General features: G+C 47.3%; 2 protein-coding genes across 2 annotated transcripts in view; both read right to left on the bottom strand.

Moving 5' to 3' along the window:
- Positions 1 to 910: 910 nt before the first annotated feature.
- On the bottom strand, positions 911 to 9,284 carry hsd17b2 (hydroxysteroid (17-beta) dehydrogenase 2; the record flags this gene model as incomplete). Its single annotated transcript, XM_083974442.1, has 5 exons — positions 911 to 1,314; positions 1,556 to 1,693; positions 4,692 to 4,877; positions 5,428 to 5,640; positions 9,080 to 9,284. 5 exons carry the CDS (start codon positions 9,282 to 9,284, stop codon positions 911 to 913), a joined length of 1,146 nt encoding a protein of 381 aa, XP_083830568.1.
- Positions 9,285 to 10,304: 1,020 nt separating this feature from the next.
- The window catches only part of gpia (glucose-6-phosphate isomerase a), a 17,210-nt gene continuing 13,329 nt past the window's right edge, over positions 10,305 to 14,185 (bottom strand). The window contains exons 13-18 of the mRNA XM_083974130.1: positions 13,769 to 13,898; positions 12,930 to 13,006; positions 12,704 to 12,832; positions 11,758 to 11,833; positions 11,584 to 11,650; positions 10,305 to 10,653 (exon numbers count right to left, since the gene is read on the bottom strand). Of these exons, the coding sequence (XP_083830256.1) occupies positions 10,530 to 10,653; positions 11,584 to 11,650; positions 11,758 to 11,833; positions 12,704 to 12,832; positions 12,930 to 13,006; positions 13,769 to 13,898 (603 nt within the window). The 3' untranslated portion in view covers positions 10,305 to 10,529. The remainder of the gene's footprint in view (positions 10,654 to 11,583; positions 11,651 to 11,757; positions 11,834 to 12,703; positions 12,833 to 12,929; positions 13,007 to 13,768; positions 13,899 to 14,185) is intronic.

Here is a 14,185-nt window from a genome sequence, read left to right as displayed (position 1 = left end):
CATCACTGATGGTTGTGGGATGTTTACTTCTGGAGTTTTAAAGGAAAATAACAATATAATACAGGCGAAAATAGGTAAATTCATGTTTGGATGGGTTTTGGACACTAAATATTCATCCCCAGAAATAAAATTTTCAAATGGCATTTTACTTATGTAACTGGTGTTCCTAAAACCCATCAAGTGTGTGATTGGCCCCAATAGGTTATCTGTTGGAAAAAAAAAAATCTCACTTAAATCTTGCAGTGTGCATTTTAGCCAAATTGGACAATTTTGGACAGGTTTTGCACACTGTACATCGCCAAGGGACACTGTTTGGAAAAACTCTATAGTGCCTCAGTAGTTTTACATATCAACCTAAAATTTGGTACACATGTGGACAGGGAGTGTGTGAACCATATATGTAAAATTCAACCTGTTTTATAATTAGGATTTTGATATATCACCTTTTCACCAAAAATTTCAAACTCGTTTTTTTTTTTTTCAAAAAAAAATAGCAATTCCAGAAGCCCATTTTTTTATGGAATGACTCAATTCAATATTTTATAGATATAGATGTAAAGGGACAAAGGTTGTCTTTCATTTAAGCCATAAACCATAGTTGTGGGATTAGTACTTCTGTGGCTATTAAGCTTTAATTGCAGTGATACAAAAACAGGCGGAAATTGCCAAAAATGGCCTCTGCATGAAGAGGTTAATACAAACATCAACTTTTATTTTGAAGGAGCTTTGATACGAACATCGACTTTTATTTTGAAGGAGCTTTAATACAATCGTATATTTTTATTTTGAAGGAACTTTAATACAAACGTATACTTTTATTCTGAAGGAGCTTTAAAGACATTAACTCCTTTAAAAACAAACTTTATTGTGAAATTCAGCTCTGTTGACCTTCAGCAGCAGCAGCTCTGAGTCACATGATCGATGACATCACAGTTTGACCTTTGAGGGCCGAGGAGTTCCCCGTGGCCCTCGGTCCCGGGGGGGCGTGTCCCTGTCCCTCAGCCTCTCTGTCCTTCAGGGCGGCGGTGATGATGGCGGTGAAGGCGGCGGCGGGGCAGAGCCGGTGCAGCAGCGGCAGCAGTTGCCCCATGGCGCCGGGGCAGTAGAGCGCCCGCGGCCGCGGCGCCAGCAGAGCGTGGGTCATGGCGTCCAGCACCGGGGACAGGTCCGCCGCCGACTGACGGGACATCTGGGACAGAGCGCCGGGGAGCGACAGGATGTACGCCTCGCCGTAGTCCTCTCTGGTCTCCATGGAGACGGCCGCCAGGAGCTCGTCTCTATGGCGACGGATGTCTTCGCTGGTCCCAAAGATGCCTGAGAGGACGAGACAGAGGTGATGACATCATCCAGGCGACTGAATGGAACTCACTACCAAGTTATATTTAACAACAAAACAGTATATATGCTTTCAAAAAAGCTCTAAAAGAAGATTATTTAAAAATGAACTTCCATTAATCGTGATTAGATACTTATATGCAGATGCTAATGGGGATCTCAGTAAACATAAACATATAAACTGACAGCTGGATGATGTCATCAGTGAGGCCACGCCCACCTGTTCTGAAGCCGGTTGGTTGGATCACGGACACGTCGACGCCCCACGCCGCCGCCTCCATCCGCAGAACCTCCGAATACCGAGTCAACGCCGCTTTAGACGCCGCGTAGCCCGAGAACCGAGGCATCGGGACCGCACCTGCAGCAGAACCAGGAGAACAAGGGAAGGCAATTTTATTAGTATAGTCCGTTTTTACCACCAGTTTGTCTCAAAGGGCTTTACATCCCATCATAACTGGATGGCAGACTGGTTCATGGGAAGAGAGGACAGACCAGCTTAATGGGAGGACTGGATGGCAGACTGGTTCATGGGAAGAGAGGGCAGACCAGCTTAATGGGAGGACTGGATGGCAGACTGGTTCATAGGAAGAGAGGGCAGACCAGCTCAATGGGAGGACTGGATGGCAGACTGGTTCATAGGAAGAGAGGACAGACCAGCTTAATGGGAGGACTGGATGGCAGACTGGTTCATGGGAAGAGAGGACAGACCAGCTTAATGGGAGGACTGGATGGCAGACTGGTTCATAGGAAGGGAGAGCAGACCAGCTTAATGGGAGGACTGGATGGCAGACTGGTTCATGGGAAGAGAGGGCAGACCAGCTTAATGGGAGGACTGGATGGCAGACTGGTTCATAGAGGACAGACCAGCTTAATGGGAGGACTGGATGGCAGACTGGTTCATAGGAAGAGAGGGCAGACCAGCTTAATGGGAGGACTGGATGGCAGACTGGTTCATAGGAAGAGAGGGCAGACCAGTTTAATGGGAGGACTGGATGGCAGACTGGTTCATAGGAAGAGAGGGCAGACCAGTTTAATGGGAGGACTGGATGGCAGACTGGTTCATAGGAAGAGAGGGCAGACCAGCTTAATGGGAGGACTGGATGGCAGACTGGTTCATGGGAGGGGAGGGCAGACCAGCTTAATGGGAGGACTGGATGGCAGACTGGTTCATAGGAAGAGAGGGCAGACCAGCTTAATGGGAGGACTGGATGGCAGATTGGTTCATGGGAGGGGAGGGCAGACCAGCTTAATGGGAGGACTGGATGGCAGACTGGTTCATAGGAAGAGAGAGCAGACCAGCTTAATGGGAGGACTGGATGGCAGACTGGTTCATAGGAAGAGAGGATAGACCAGCTTAATGGGAGGACTGGATGGCAGACTGGTTCATAGGAAGAGAGGATAGACCAGCTTAATGGGAGGACTGGATGGCAGACTGGTTCATAGGAAGAGAGGACAGACCAGCTTAATGGGAGGACTGGATGGCAGACTGGTTCATAGGAAGAGAGGGCAGACCAGCTTAATGGGAGGACTGGGTGGCAGATTGGTTCATGGGAAGAGAGGATAGACCAGCTTAATGGGAGGACTGGATGGCAGACTGGTTCATAGGAAGAGAGGGCAGACCAGCTTAATGGGAGGACTGGATGGCAGACTGGTTCATAGGAAGAGAGGGCAGACCAGCTTAATGGGAGGACTGGGTGGCAGACTGGTTCATGGGAAGGGAGGGCAGACCAGCTTAATGGGAGGACTGGATGGCAGACTGGTTCATAGGAAGGGAGGGCAGACCAGCTTAATGGGAGGACTGGATGGCAGACTGGTTCATAGGAAGGGAGGGCAGACCAGCTTAATGGGAGGACTGGGTGGCAGACTGGTTCATAGGAAGGGAGGGCAGACCAGCTTAATGGGAGGACTGGGTGGCAGACTGGTTCATAGGAAGGGAGGGCAGACCAGCTTAATGGGAGGACTGGATGGCAGACTGGTTCATAGGAAGGGAGGGCAGACCAGCTTAATGGGAGGACTGGATGGCAGACTGGTTCATAGGAAGGGAGGGCAGACCAGCTTAATGGGAGGACTGGATGGCAGACTGGTTCATGGGAAGGGAGGGCAGACCAGCTTAATGGGAGGACTGGATGGCAGACTGGTTCATGGGAAGAGAGGGCAGACCAGCTTAATGGGAGGACTGGATGGCAGACTGGTTCATAGAGGACAGACCAGCTTAATGGGAGGACTGGATGGCAGACTGGTTCATGGGAAGAGAGGGCAGACCAGCTTAATGGGAGGACTGGATGGCAGACTGGTTCATAGGAAGGGAGGGCAGACCAGCTTAATGGGAGGACTGGATGGCAGACTGGTTCATGGGAAGAGAGGGCAGACCAGCTTAATGGGAGGACTGGATGGCAGACTGGTTCATAGAGGACAGACCAGCTTAATGGGAGGACTGGATGGCAGACTGGTTCATGGGAAGAGAGGGCAGACCAGCTTAATGGGAGGACTGGATGGCAGACTGGTTCATAGGAAGGGAGGGCAGACCAGCTTAATGGGAGGACTGGATGGCAGACTGGTTCATAGGAAGGGAGGGCAGACCAGCTTAATGGGAGGACTGGGTGGCAGACTGGTTCATAGGAAGGGAGGGCAGACCAGCTTAATGGGAGGACTGGATGGCAGACTGGTTCATAGGAAGGGAGGGCAGACCAGCTTAATGGGAGGACTGGATGGCAGACTGGTTCATGGGAAGGGAGGGCAGACCAGCGAAATGGGAGGACTGGATGGCAGATTGGTTCATGGGAGGGGAGGGCAGACCAGCTTAATGGGAGGACTGGATGGCAGACTGGTTCATAGGAAGAGAGAGCAGACCAGCTTAATGGGAGGACTGGATGGCAGACTGGTTCATAGGAAGAGAGGATAGACCAGCTTAATGGGAGGACTGGATGGCAGACTGGTTCATAGAGGACAGACCAGCTTAATGGGAGGACTGGATGGCAGACTGGTTCATGGGAAGAGAGGGCAGACCAGCTTAATGGGAGGACTGGATGGCAGACTGGTTCATAGGAAGAGAGGGCAGACCAGCTTAATGGGAGGACTGGATGGCAGACTGGTTCATGGGAAGGGAGGGCAGACTATCTTAATGGGAGGACTGGATGGCAGACTGGTTCATGGGAAGGGAGGGCAGACCAGCTTAATGGGAGGACTGGATGGCAGACTGGTTCATAGAGGACAGACCAGCTTAATGGGAGGACTGGATGGCAGACTGGTTCATGGGAAGAGAGGGCAGACCAGCTTAATGGGAGGACTGGATGGCAGACTGGTTCATAGGAAGAGAGGGCAGGAATCAGAACCACCTGTGATGGTCCGGTCCGTACCTGCCAGACTGGACACGTTGACGATGCGTCCTCTGGAGCGTCTCAGCAGAGGGAGGAACAGCTGACACAGGTGAACAGCTGACAGGAAGTTGACCTCCATGCAGCGCCGGCTCGCCGCCAGGGGTAGGAGCTCTGCGTCCGCCGGACAGTGGAGCACGCCGGCGTTGTTCACCAGCCCCCACAGACCTGTTGGTCGCCACGGTTACCATGGTTACAGCGTCGTTCAGTTTCAGTTTAACTTATTGACAAGGGACAATGTACATTAATAAAACATTGTAAAAAACAAATGTAAATGCACCCGTGTTAGCTAAAAAAGCTAGTTTTCATCGCCAGTCCCTCTGCCTGATGATAAAAGGCAACCTTATAAGACATATTAATAAATTTACATTTGTAAGACAATACACACATTTGCGATAGCACCAAAAGACCAAAGACACATTCAATTCACATTAATAAATATACATTTGTGAGGCCATAACACACATTTGCGGTGGCACAAGGTAGTTAGTGCTCATAATATAATCAGTTCTTAGTGCTGCCATCATAGGGCTTCAGCAATACATAGTATTAATGAACAGGATTCATTAAACGAATCACTATAACTATCTGGTTACTACATATAGGAAAACACATGACAAATACTCAATGGACAACATAGTTGGTGCTCACATTTTTGGTTGTTCTTACAGGAAGTGACATCAGGGAGTAGGGGGGAGCGGCGGCGGTGGACACTCACCTGTGTGTCCCACCTGAGCGCTGACGTAGCGGTGCACCTGCTCCACCTGGACGCCGTCCGTCACGTCCAGCTGCAGCACCTGCAGGTTGTCTCCTCCTCGCTCTCTGAGCCGCCGAGCTCCGCCCCCGTTCACGTCCAGAACACCTGCAAACACCTGGACCCCCCGCTGGGCCAGGTGCTGAGCCAGGCCCAGGCCGAAGCCCGAGTCACAGCCTCAGGGAGGAGACAGAGTCATTATGTCATCACAGACATGACATCATCGGGTCATCATTACCCTAACAACCACTTCATTACATCATCACATCACATCACACCTGACTGTGTAATTGACTGTTTTATTAGCCGAGTCTCAGGTGAGTTGAATCTCAGGTGAGGTGAGTCTCAGGTGAATTGACCTATGGCTAAGCCACGCCCCCAAACGCGATGAGCCAATCACAGTGCGCATAGCTAGCCCATACACTCGGACATTCTCTGCTTCCACGTCCATTGAAATGCATTGCAGTTAGTCAGTTTTCATTGGTTTTTATATGTTTTTTCTTGACATGTTAAGTTTAAAGCTTCAGTAAGCGATCCGGTGGTTTTGGCTAATGCTGCGTTCCAGGCAGGCTTTTGAAACCGTAAATTACAGCTTCAAGTCACAACTTACGACTTTGTAGCGTTCCAGGCAACCCACTCGTGTTTCTCCGACCTGTTTTACCTGTGAAAGTCACTATAACGGCCACTCGTAACTTCTGACCCGTGAACTCGTACCAGATCGAACTGGTACGACTTCACGGTCGGAAAAACACGAGTTACGAGTTTCCTTCAACGCACCATAACAGTCCTCGTCGCTACGTCACCACATTCACGGCGTTCCTTGGCTGCACACACAGCCCTGCATGCCGTTCTCTCTCCTCATTGGATAAAAACTGTAGGATACGATAAATGTTTTCTCCTGGGCTCAGAGCAGAGCAGAGTGACTGACAGACCCGTGTTTCAGACCAAACACTCTATAGAAGTGATTGCTGTCGGAAGAACTATTTAAGACTTATATTAACACAAACATATCACTCACTTCTGCTTTAAAATGGTCAAACGGTGTTCATGGGGCACATGCAACTCTGACACTAGGTATCCTGAGAGGCCACGGGGGGGATTTTTTTTACCTTTTCCTAAACCACATCTCAACCGAGAGAAGTGTCTGCTCTGGATTAAGTTATGCAGTAGACCACAACACCAACTAAACCTGGATAAACTTAACAAGGATGTCTACATCTGTTCTAAGTTAAGTCAACAACGTATTTGAGGCAACATATTGTCAGAGATGTTTAGATGTTAGCCAGCATCACAACTAAGCATAAAGTCTGCTAGCTTAATGCTAACGTATAATGTAAAACTCCATAGACAGGCTAACAGAAATTAGCCCGTTGCTATCGGCGTTTCACGGCAACCGACAGCCATAGCAGTAAAGCTACGTGAAGTTTTGGTGACTTCCAGATGATATTTAATCTTTCTGCCTCCTGTGAAATGTCTCTACTGTGACAGCTGTTGCCATAGCAACTGTCACCCAATGTTGACTGTTTGTCCCAGTGAGTGGAGGGGGCGGGGCTTAGCCAGAGGTCAATTGAGTCTCAGGTGAGGTGAATCTCAGGTGATCTGAGGTCACCTGTCCTACAGTCTCAGGTGTGTTTGTCGTTATCTCTGATCTCCAGCTTCGTCCTGTTTTACCTGTCGGAGCTGCTCGCTGACGTCATCGTGTCTCAGATGAAACAACAACAACAGAGCTCTGACCTCTGACCTGTTCATTCACCTGTTCACCTGTTAGCATCCAGGCTAACGGCTGCACTTCCTGTTCCTCTGTGACATCACACCGATGCTGCATTAGTAACAGTTACCGTGGTGATGTGACCTTGCTAACTCCCTGATCACAGTCTGTACATAGATATATACACGTAGATGCCGCCGCCATCTTGGGTGGGAGGAAGTATTGCGTTTTGTTACGTTTTGTTTTACCTCGTACTGCCATTCGTGACTTGCATGACATCATCTGCGTTTTTACCATAGATAATGATACAAGGAACTCCCCCTCAAGATGGCGGCCGTGATGACGTGTATAGAGAGCCGAAGCAGAAGCAGGAAGTAACGGCGCCATGGGACCTCAACTCGAAAATAGTCTCCATGCAAATGAACGGGAGTCAAAGTTTTATTTCGTGATCCGATTGAATTGTGCCATGAGAAAAAAATATGACCTCTACCTGTTTTTTTTTTGGTTTTTTTTGTATATTTTTTGGCTTTTCATGCCTTTATTAGATAGGATAGTTCAGAGTGTGACAGGAAATGGGAGGCAGAGAGAGGGGGGGAATGACATGCAGGATAGGGCCGTCCGACGCGGGACTCGAAATACGTCACCAACTGACTCGGGAAAGGGCGGTGAAGTGGCCTTCTTCCCGTCCCAGTGATGGGAGAAGGTCACGGCGGCTGGTCTTGGTGTTCGGACTTGTGCGTAAACAATTGCCCAAAAACGAGGTTGCAATGGTAAAAACACCACATTTATTTACAACACAATACCTTATTCCATGTAGCAGGCAGGACACAAAAGGCATAATGACACGGTCAAAAACTGTTTGCCTTGACCAGCTACACCTGGCACTAATTGTCCTGGCCTTAAATACCCCCGAGACCCGGAAGCGCGTGACGCCACTTCCGGTGTCAACGGAGGTTACAACAATAAAACATGTCACATACTAAACACTACAATAAAGGTTCATATGGCTCCTACAGGCGGCATTTGGTGTGTGACGTCAACTACGCGACTTGTAGTCTTTCTGGTTATGTTTTAAACAGGTAGAGGACATTTTTTTTCTCATGGCACAATTCAATCGGATCACAAAATAAATCTTTGACTCCCGATCACTTGTATGGAGACTTTTTTCGGATTGAGGACCCATGGCGACGTTACTTCCTGCTTCCGCTTCATCCGTAAACCATCCATCCATTGGTGGTTCGATTCCCGGCTCCCCCAGTCCGCATGTCAAAGTGTCCTTGGGCAAGACACTGAACCCACACTTGCCCTCCGATGTGTCATCGGATGTATGAATGTGTGTGAATGATTAGTTCCCAAGAAGCCTGTCTGTGAACAGAGCTGTATGAATGTGTGTGAAATGGTGAATGCGACCATTACTATCTATTTTTGTGGTGTTAAAATGTGGAATAGACTAGATGAGGATATAAAAATGTGCAATAACTTAAAACAATTTAAAAGTAAGTACAAACATACACTCTTGGACAGCTATAAACAACTGGACAGCTAATTTTATTCTTTTTATTTATAATCATGGTCTCATTTCATATTAAAGCATTATGTTTTTAATCTTGTGAATTGTATGGAACTACAGATGTATGACATGAATCACAATGTGGCGGGGGGGCTGAACTTGATCAGCTTTGCTTCCTTCAGCTTCTTCTCAAACTTGCACAGTATCATTATTGTTTTGTTTCTTGTCACATAGATTGTTTGTCTTTTGATGTGCTTGTTTGAGACAAATAAAAATCAAATCAAAAAATCAAATCAAATTTCATTGTAAAGCGCTTTGAGTCGTCCAAGTGACTAGAAAAGCGCTACTTTATATAAGTGCAGGACCATTTACCATTTAGTGTGTTATGTGTGTCTCACCTGTGATCAGCACGGCCCTGCCCTCCCCCGGCAGCAGCTCCTCCTCTCTCCTCCTCACACAGATCAGGCCGATGCAGCAGCAGCAGAGGACGAGGACGAGGCCCCCCAGCGAGGCCCCCAGCCCTAACCCCCCACCGAGGCCCCAGCTCAGAGAGAGGAGGCACAGAGCTGAGGCTGCGACTCTGAAGCAGCAGCACACGTCCATCCTCTGACTGCTGCACCTGGCTCACCCTCACACCACCTCTGACTGGCCACGCCCACTCACTGGCCACGCCCACTGACACACCTGTCCACTGGCCCCGCCCACAGACACGTACACACCCGGTCAGAGTCTCTCAGCCTCTGAAACCTGTTGGTTGTGACACACAGATAGAGATCTGGAAACAGTTTCTGGAGAAACTCTGAGCAGCTTCATCCTGATACTGATCAATAACCACCAATCATTAGTAACGAACGACAGGGCTGCAGCTATTGATTCATTATTAAAAGGTGTTCAAATAGTTCAAATACACAATCCAACAACTCCACAACGCTCTGGTGGACAAGTTGTGAGCTGCACATTCACCACGCTATGAGATAATAACACAACGTTACCACACAGAGTTGTTTTAGAGGGAAATACAGAGACTGTTGATGAAAAACTGTCCCTGAAGGCAACGTGCATCAGTGGTTTTGCATGAATTTCCCTCTAAAACAACTCTGTGTGGTAACGTTGTGTTATTATCTCATAGCGTGGTGAATGTGCAGCTCACAACTTGTCCACCAGAGCGTTGTGGAGTTGTTGGATTGTGTATTTGATGAGTTTGATGAGGGAAACCAAGAAATCCCATAATGAGCCTCTGTAGCGTAGCTCTGAGCAGCTCACGGCTCTGCTCTGCCGTTCTAAAAACAGCTTGCACCGACAATTAAAGGTAACGAACCTACTGCTATGACTATAGGGATTATGGCAATGGGCCAATTTGACTAAATGTTGAACTATCCCTTTAATGTCAAACAAAGAGTTAACTAATCTGTGTGTGTGTGTGTGTGTGTGTGTGTGTGTGTGTGTGTGTGTGTGTGTAGGAGCAGCTGATTGGTCGATGGTCCACCTGCTCACTGCTGATTGGCTGCAGCTTTCTGCTTCGATCTAGACACATTATTGATAGAGATAAATAACAAATCAGACCAGCACACCACAGCCCAGTGACAGACCGCTCTTTTATTTTGAAGGAACAGTAGTGGGGGGGGGGGGGGAGGGGGTTTGGTCACCTACAGTAACATCTGCACAGGTTTAAAAGGTCAAAGGTCAAAACGTCCTCAGGTCAATTCCCTTTACAAGTGAAACACATCCACAAACATAAAGTGCTCGTTCCCGCAGCTCAGACATGATTGGGCCAATCAGAGAGGACTATGAGGGCTGGGGGGGGGGGGGGGGGGGGGGGGGGGGGTCAGCAGAGGGGGGGGCGGAGACTCAAGCGAAGTTCTTTTTGAGGAAGCTGATGAGGCCGTTGGTGGACGAGTCGTGGGACGAGACCTCAGAGTCGTCCTGCAGCTCCGGCTCGATCTTCTTAGCCAGCTGCTTCCCCAGCTCCACCCTGAGGGGGGGGGATACGGAGCACTATGTAGTGAATTCTATATAAAGGACTATGTAGTGAATTCTATATAAAGGACTATGTAGTGAATTCTATATAAAGGACTATGTAGTGAATTCCATATAAAGGACTATGTAGTGAATTCCATATAAAGGACTATGTAGTGAATTCCATATAAAGGACTATGTAGTGAATTCTATATAATGGACTATGTAGTGAATTCTATATAATGGACTATGTAGTGAATTCTATATAAAGGACTATGTAGTGAATTCTATATAAAGGACTATGTAGTGAATTCCATATAAAGGACTATGTAGTGAATTCCATATAAAGGACTATGTAGTGAATTCCATATAAAGGACTATGTAGTGAATTCTATATAATGGACTATGTAGTGAATTCTATATAATGGACTATGTAGTGAATTCTATATAAAGGACTATGTAGTGAATTCTATATAAATGACTATGTAGTGAATTCTATATAAAGGACTATGTATTGAATTCTATATAAAGGACTATGTAGTGAATTCTATATAAAGGACTATGTAGTGAACTAGAAAATTTCCTCTGGGGAAATTTAGAAAGGCCCACGGGGCTACTGCCGGTTTTACCATCTCTGTCAACATGGGAATCAAACCCACGATCTTAAGGTCAAGACAGAGCTGATCAGACAGACACATGATCATCTTTCTATAAGCACTGATATGGAGGAGCTGTAACCACATTAGGTTAACTGTGTGTGTGTGTGTGTGTGTGTGTGTGTGTGTGTGTGTGTGTGTGTGTGTGTGTGTGTGTATGTGTGTGTGTGTGTGTGTGTGTGTGTGTTTGTGTGTGTGTGTGTGTGTGTGTGTGTGTGTGTGTGTGTGTGTGTGTGTGTGTGTGTGTGTGTGTGTGTGTGTGTGTGTGTGTGTGTGTGTGTCTGTCTTACCCCCACTGGTCGTAGCTGTTGATGTTCCACATGACGCCCTGGACGAAGATCTTGTGCTCGTACATGGCTGTGACACAAGCAGAGAAACGGACCAATCAGAGGAGGAGGAGTCAGACAGACAGGAAGTGAGGTCAGTCCTCCTCCTTCTTCTTCTCCTGTGGAGTCAGTACTCACCGACCAGCGCTCCCAGGATGAACGGACTCAGCTTCTTGAAGACGATCGAGTTGCTCGGTTTGTTTCCCTCGAAAACCTGAGGCAGGTGAGAGAGAGAATGTCAGTAAGAGGATTCAGTCCTTGTTTTACAAGTCTTTTATTGAAAGTATCCTGACCTTTTCTTTTATCTGCTGGCACAACAGCTTGGGTGCTAAAGACTAAAACTGTCTGAATAAGATTGTAAAGGTGTGCTCCAAAATAATAGGGGTGCAGCAGGATGACTTGAGTTCTCTTTGGGATAAACGTGTGGCTAAAAAAGCAAAAGCAGTTTTTAAAGCAGAAGTAAGCAATCCGGTGGTTTTGGCTAATGCTGCGTTCCAGGCAGGCTTTTGAAATCGTAAATTACAGCTTCAAGTCACAACTTACAACTTTGTAGCGTTCCAGGCAACCCACTCGTGTTTCTCCGACCTGTTTTACCTGTGAAAGTCACTATAACGGCCACTCGTAACTTCTGACCCGTGAACTCGCACCAGATCGAACTGGTACGACTTCACAGGTCGGAAAAACACGAGTTACGAGTTGCCTTGAACGCACCATAACGTCTTGTCAGCAGAAGGAGTTAGCAGCCCCCGACCTCGTCATGGATCTATTGGTCCTCGTCCCTACGTCACCACATTCACGTGCATCCCTTGACCTTTTATATTTTTTTACATGCTGGAAGGCCAAACGGGAGACAAAGGTCATCTTTTGCTTCCACTGACATTGTAAACACAAACTGACACCTGTGCGTATGTATGTAGAGTACGAATGTGGATGAGTCTGTATTGTTCCTGGTGGACTGCCGAACAGAATTGCCCTCTGGGATTAATAAAGTTGATCAAATCAAATCAAATCAAATCAATGGACAAGTCCTGTGTGTGAGGCGTTCAGTGACAGCAGCAGCGTGGGACACGGCAGCGTTGGTCACCTTGTGGGGCAGCAGCTTGTCCAGAGCGTCCCCCTTCAGGCCGGCCGCCTCCAGCTCGCGGCGAGCTTCATCTGACGTCTTCCCCTTCATCAGAGCCTCCGTCTGAGCCAGGAAGTTAGCCACCAGGATCTGTAACAACACGCAGCCAATCAGCATCCAGGAAACCACACAACACACCTGACTGACTGACTGACAGCACTTTGAAAAGAAAGAAAGGGGGCGTTACCTTGTGGTGGAGGTTGTCTCTGATTGGATTCTGGGACTGAGCAGGAATGAGGAAGTCAGCGGGAATCATACGAGTTCCTGCAGAGAGGTAAAAAACACCAGGAAGTCAACTACTACAACTCCCAGGATGCATTGCAGTGACAAACAGCCAATCACAGAGCAACAGCTGAACTGAACTCATGAGGTTTTGCTGCGTTCAAGTGCAGTCGGACGATCTGAGCTCCTGAGTTGGAAAGTTGGTCTTCTACAAAAAGCATCTAAGTAATGAAAAAAATAAATTAAATTATAAATTAAAATGCGTGAAATACAGAACGTTACCACACAGAGTTGTTTTAGAGGGAAATTCATGTAAAACCACTGATGCACGTTGCCTTCAGGGACAGTTTTTCATCAACAGTCTCTGTATTTCCCTCTAAAACAACTCTGTGTGGTAACGTTGTGTTATTATCTCATAGCGTGGTGAATGTGCAGCTCACAACTTGTCCACCAGAGCGTTGTGGAGTTGTTGGATTGTGTATTTGATGAGTTTGATGAGGGAAACCAAGAAATCCCATAATGAGCCTCCGTAGCGTAGCTCTGAGCAGCTCACGGCTCTGCTCCGCCGTTCTAAAAACAGCTTGCACCGACAATTAAAGGTAATGAACCTACTGCTATGACTATAGGGATTATGGTGATGGGCCAAGTTGACTAAATGTTGAACTCTTCCATTAAGAGATAAGATGAGATTGACTTTATTTATGTCAAAATAAAGTGCAGGAATATTAAAAAGTGTGTGTGTGTGTGTGTGTGTGTGTGTGTGTGTGTGTGTGTGTGTGTGTGTGTGTGTGTGTGTGTGTGTACCTTGGTGTATGAGCTGGTAGAAGGCGTGCTGCCCGTTGGTCCCCGGCTCCCCCCACACGATGGGGCCGGTGTGGTAGTTCACACGGGCGCCGTCTTTGGTGATGGACTTCCCATTAGACTCCATGTCGCCCTGCACACACACACACACACACACACACACACACACACACACATTAAAAAGAAAGGAAAAGGGAAAGAAAAAGAAAGTTCTCAAAATGATAACATGAAAGATTAACTCTTAAGTCTAAAAAGTGACTTTACATGTTTCTTAAATGCTTTTTTACTGGGAATAGTCCTAATATTTAAATGAAGAGTATTCCATAACCAAATGCCTCTATTCATGGGTTGCAGTGACGTCACGTCGAAGACACCTCCGCCATATTTATATACACAACAGTGCTTTTCATTGAACTAGTT

This window comes from Trachurus trachurus, assembly GCF_905171665.1.
Source record: "Trachurus trachurus genome assembly, chromosome: 6".
NCBI classification, from domain to species: Eukaryota; Metazoa; Chordata; class Actinopteri; order Carangiformes; family Carangidae; genus Trachurus; species Trachurus trachurus.
This window is presented reverse-complemented; position numbering and strand designations above follow the sequence as displayed.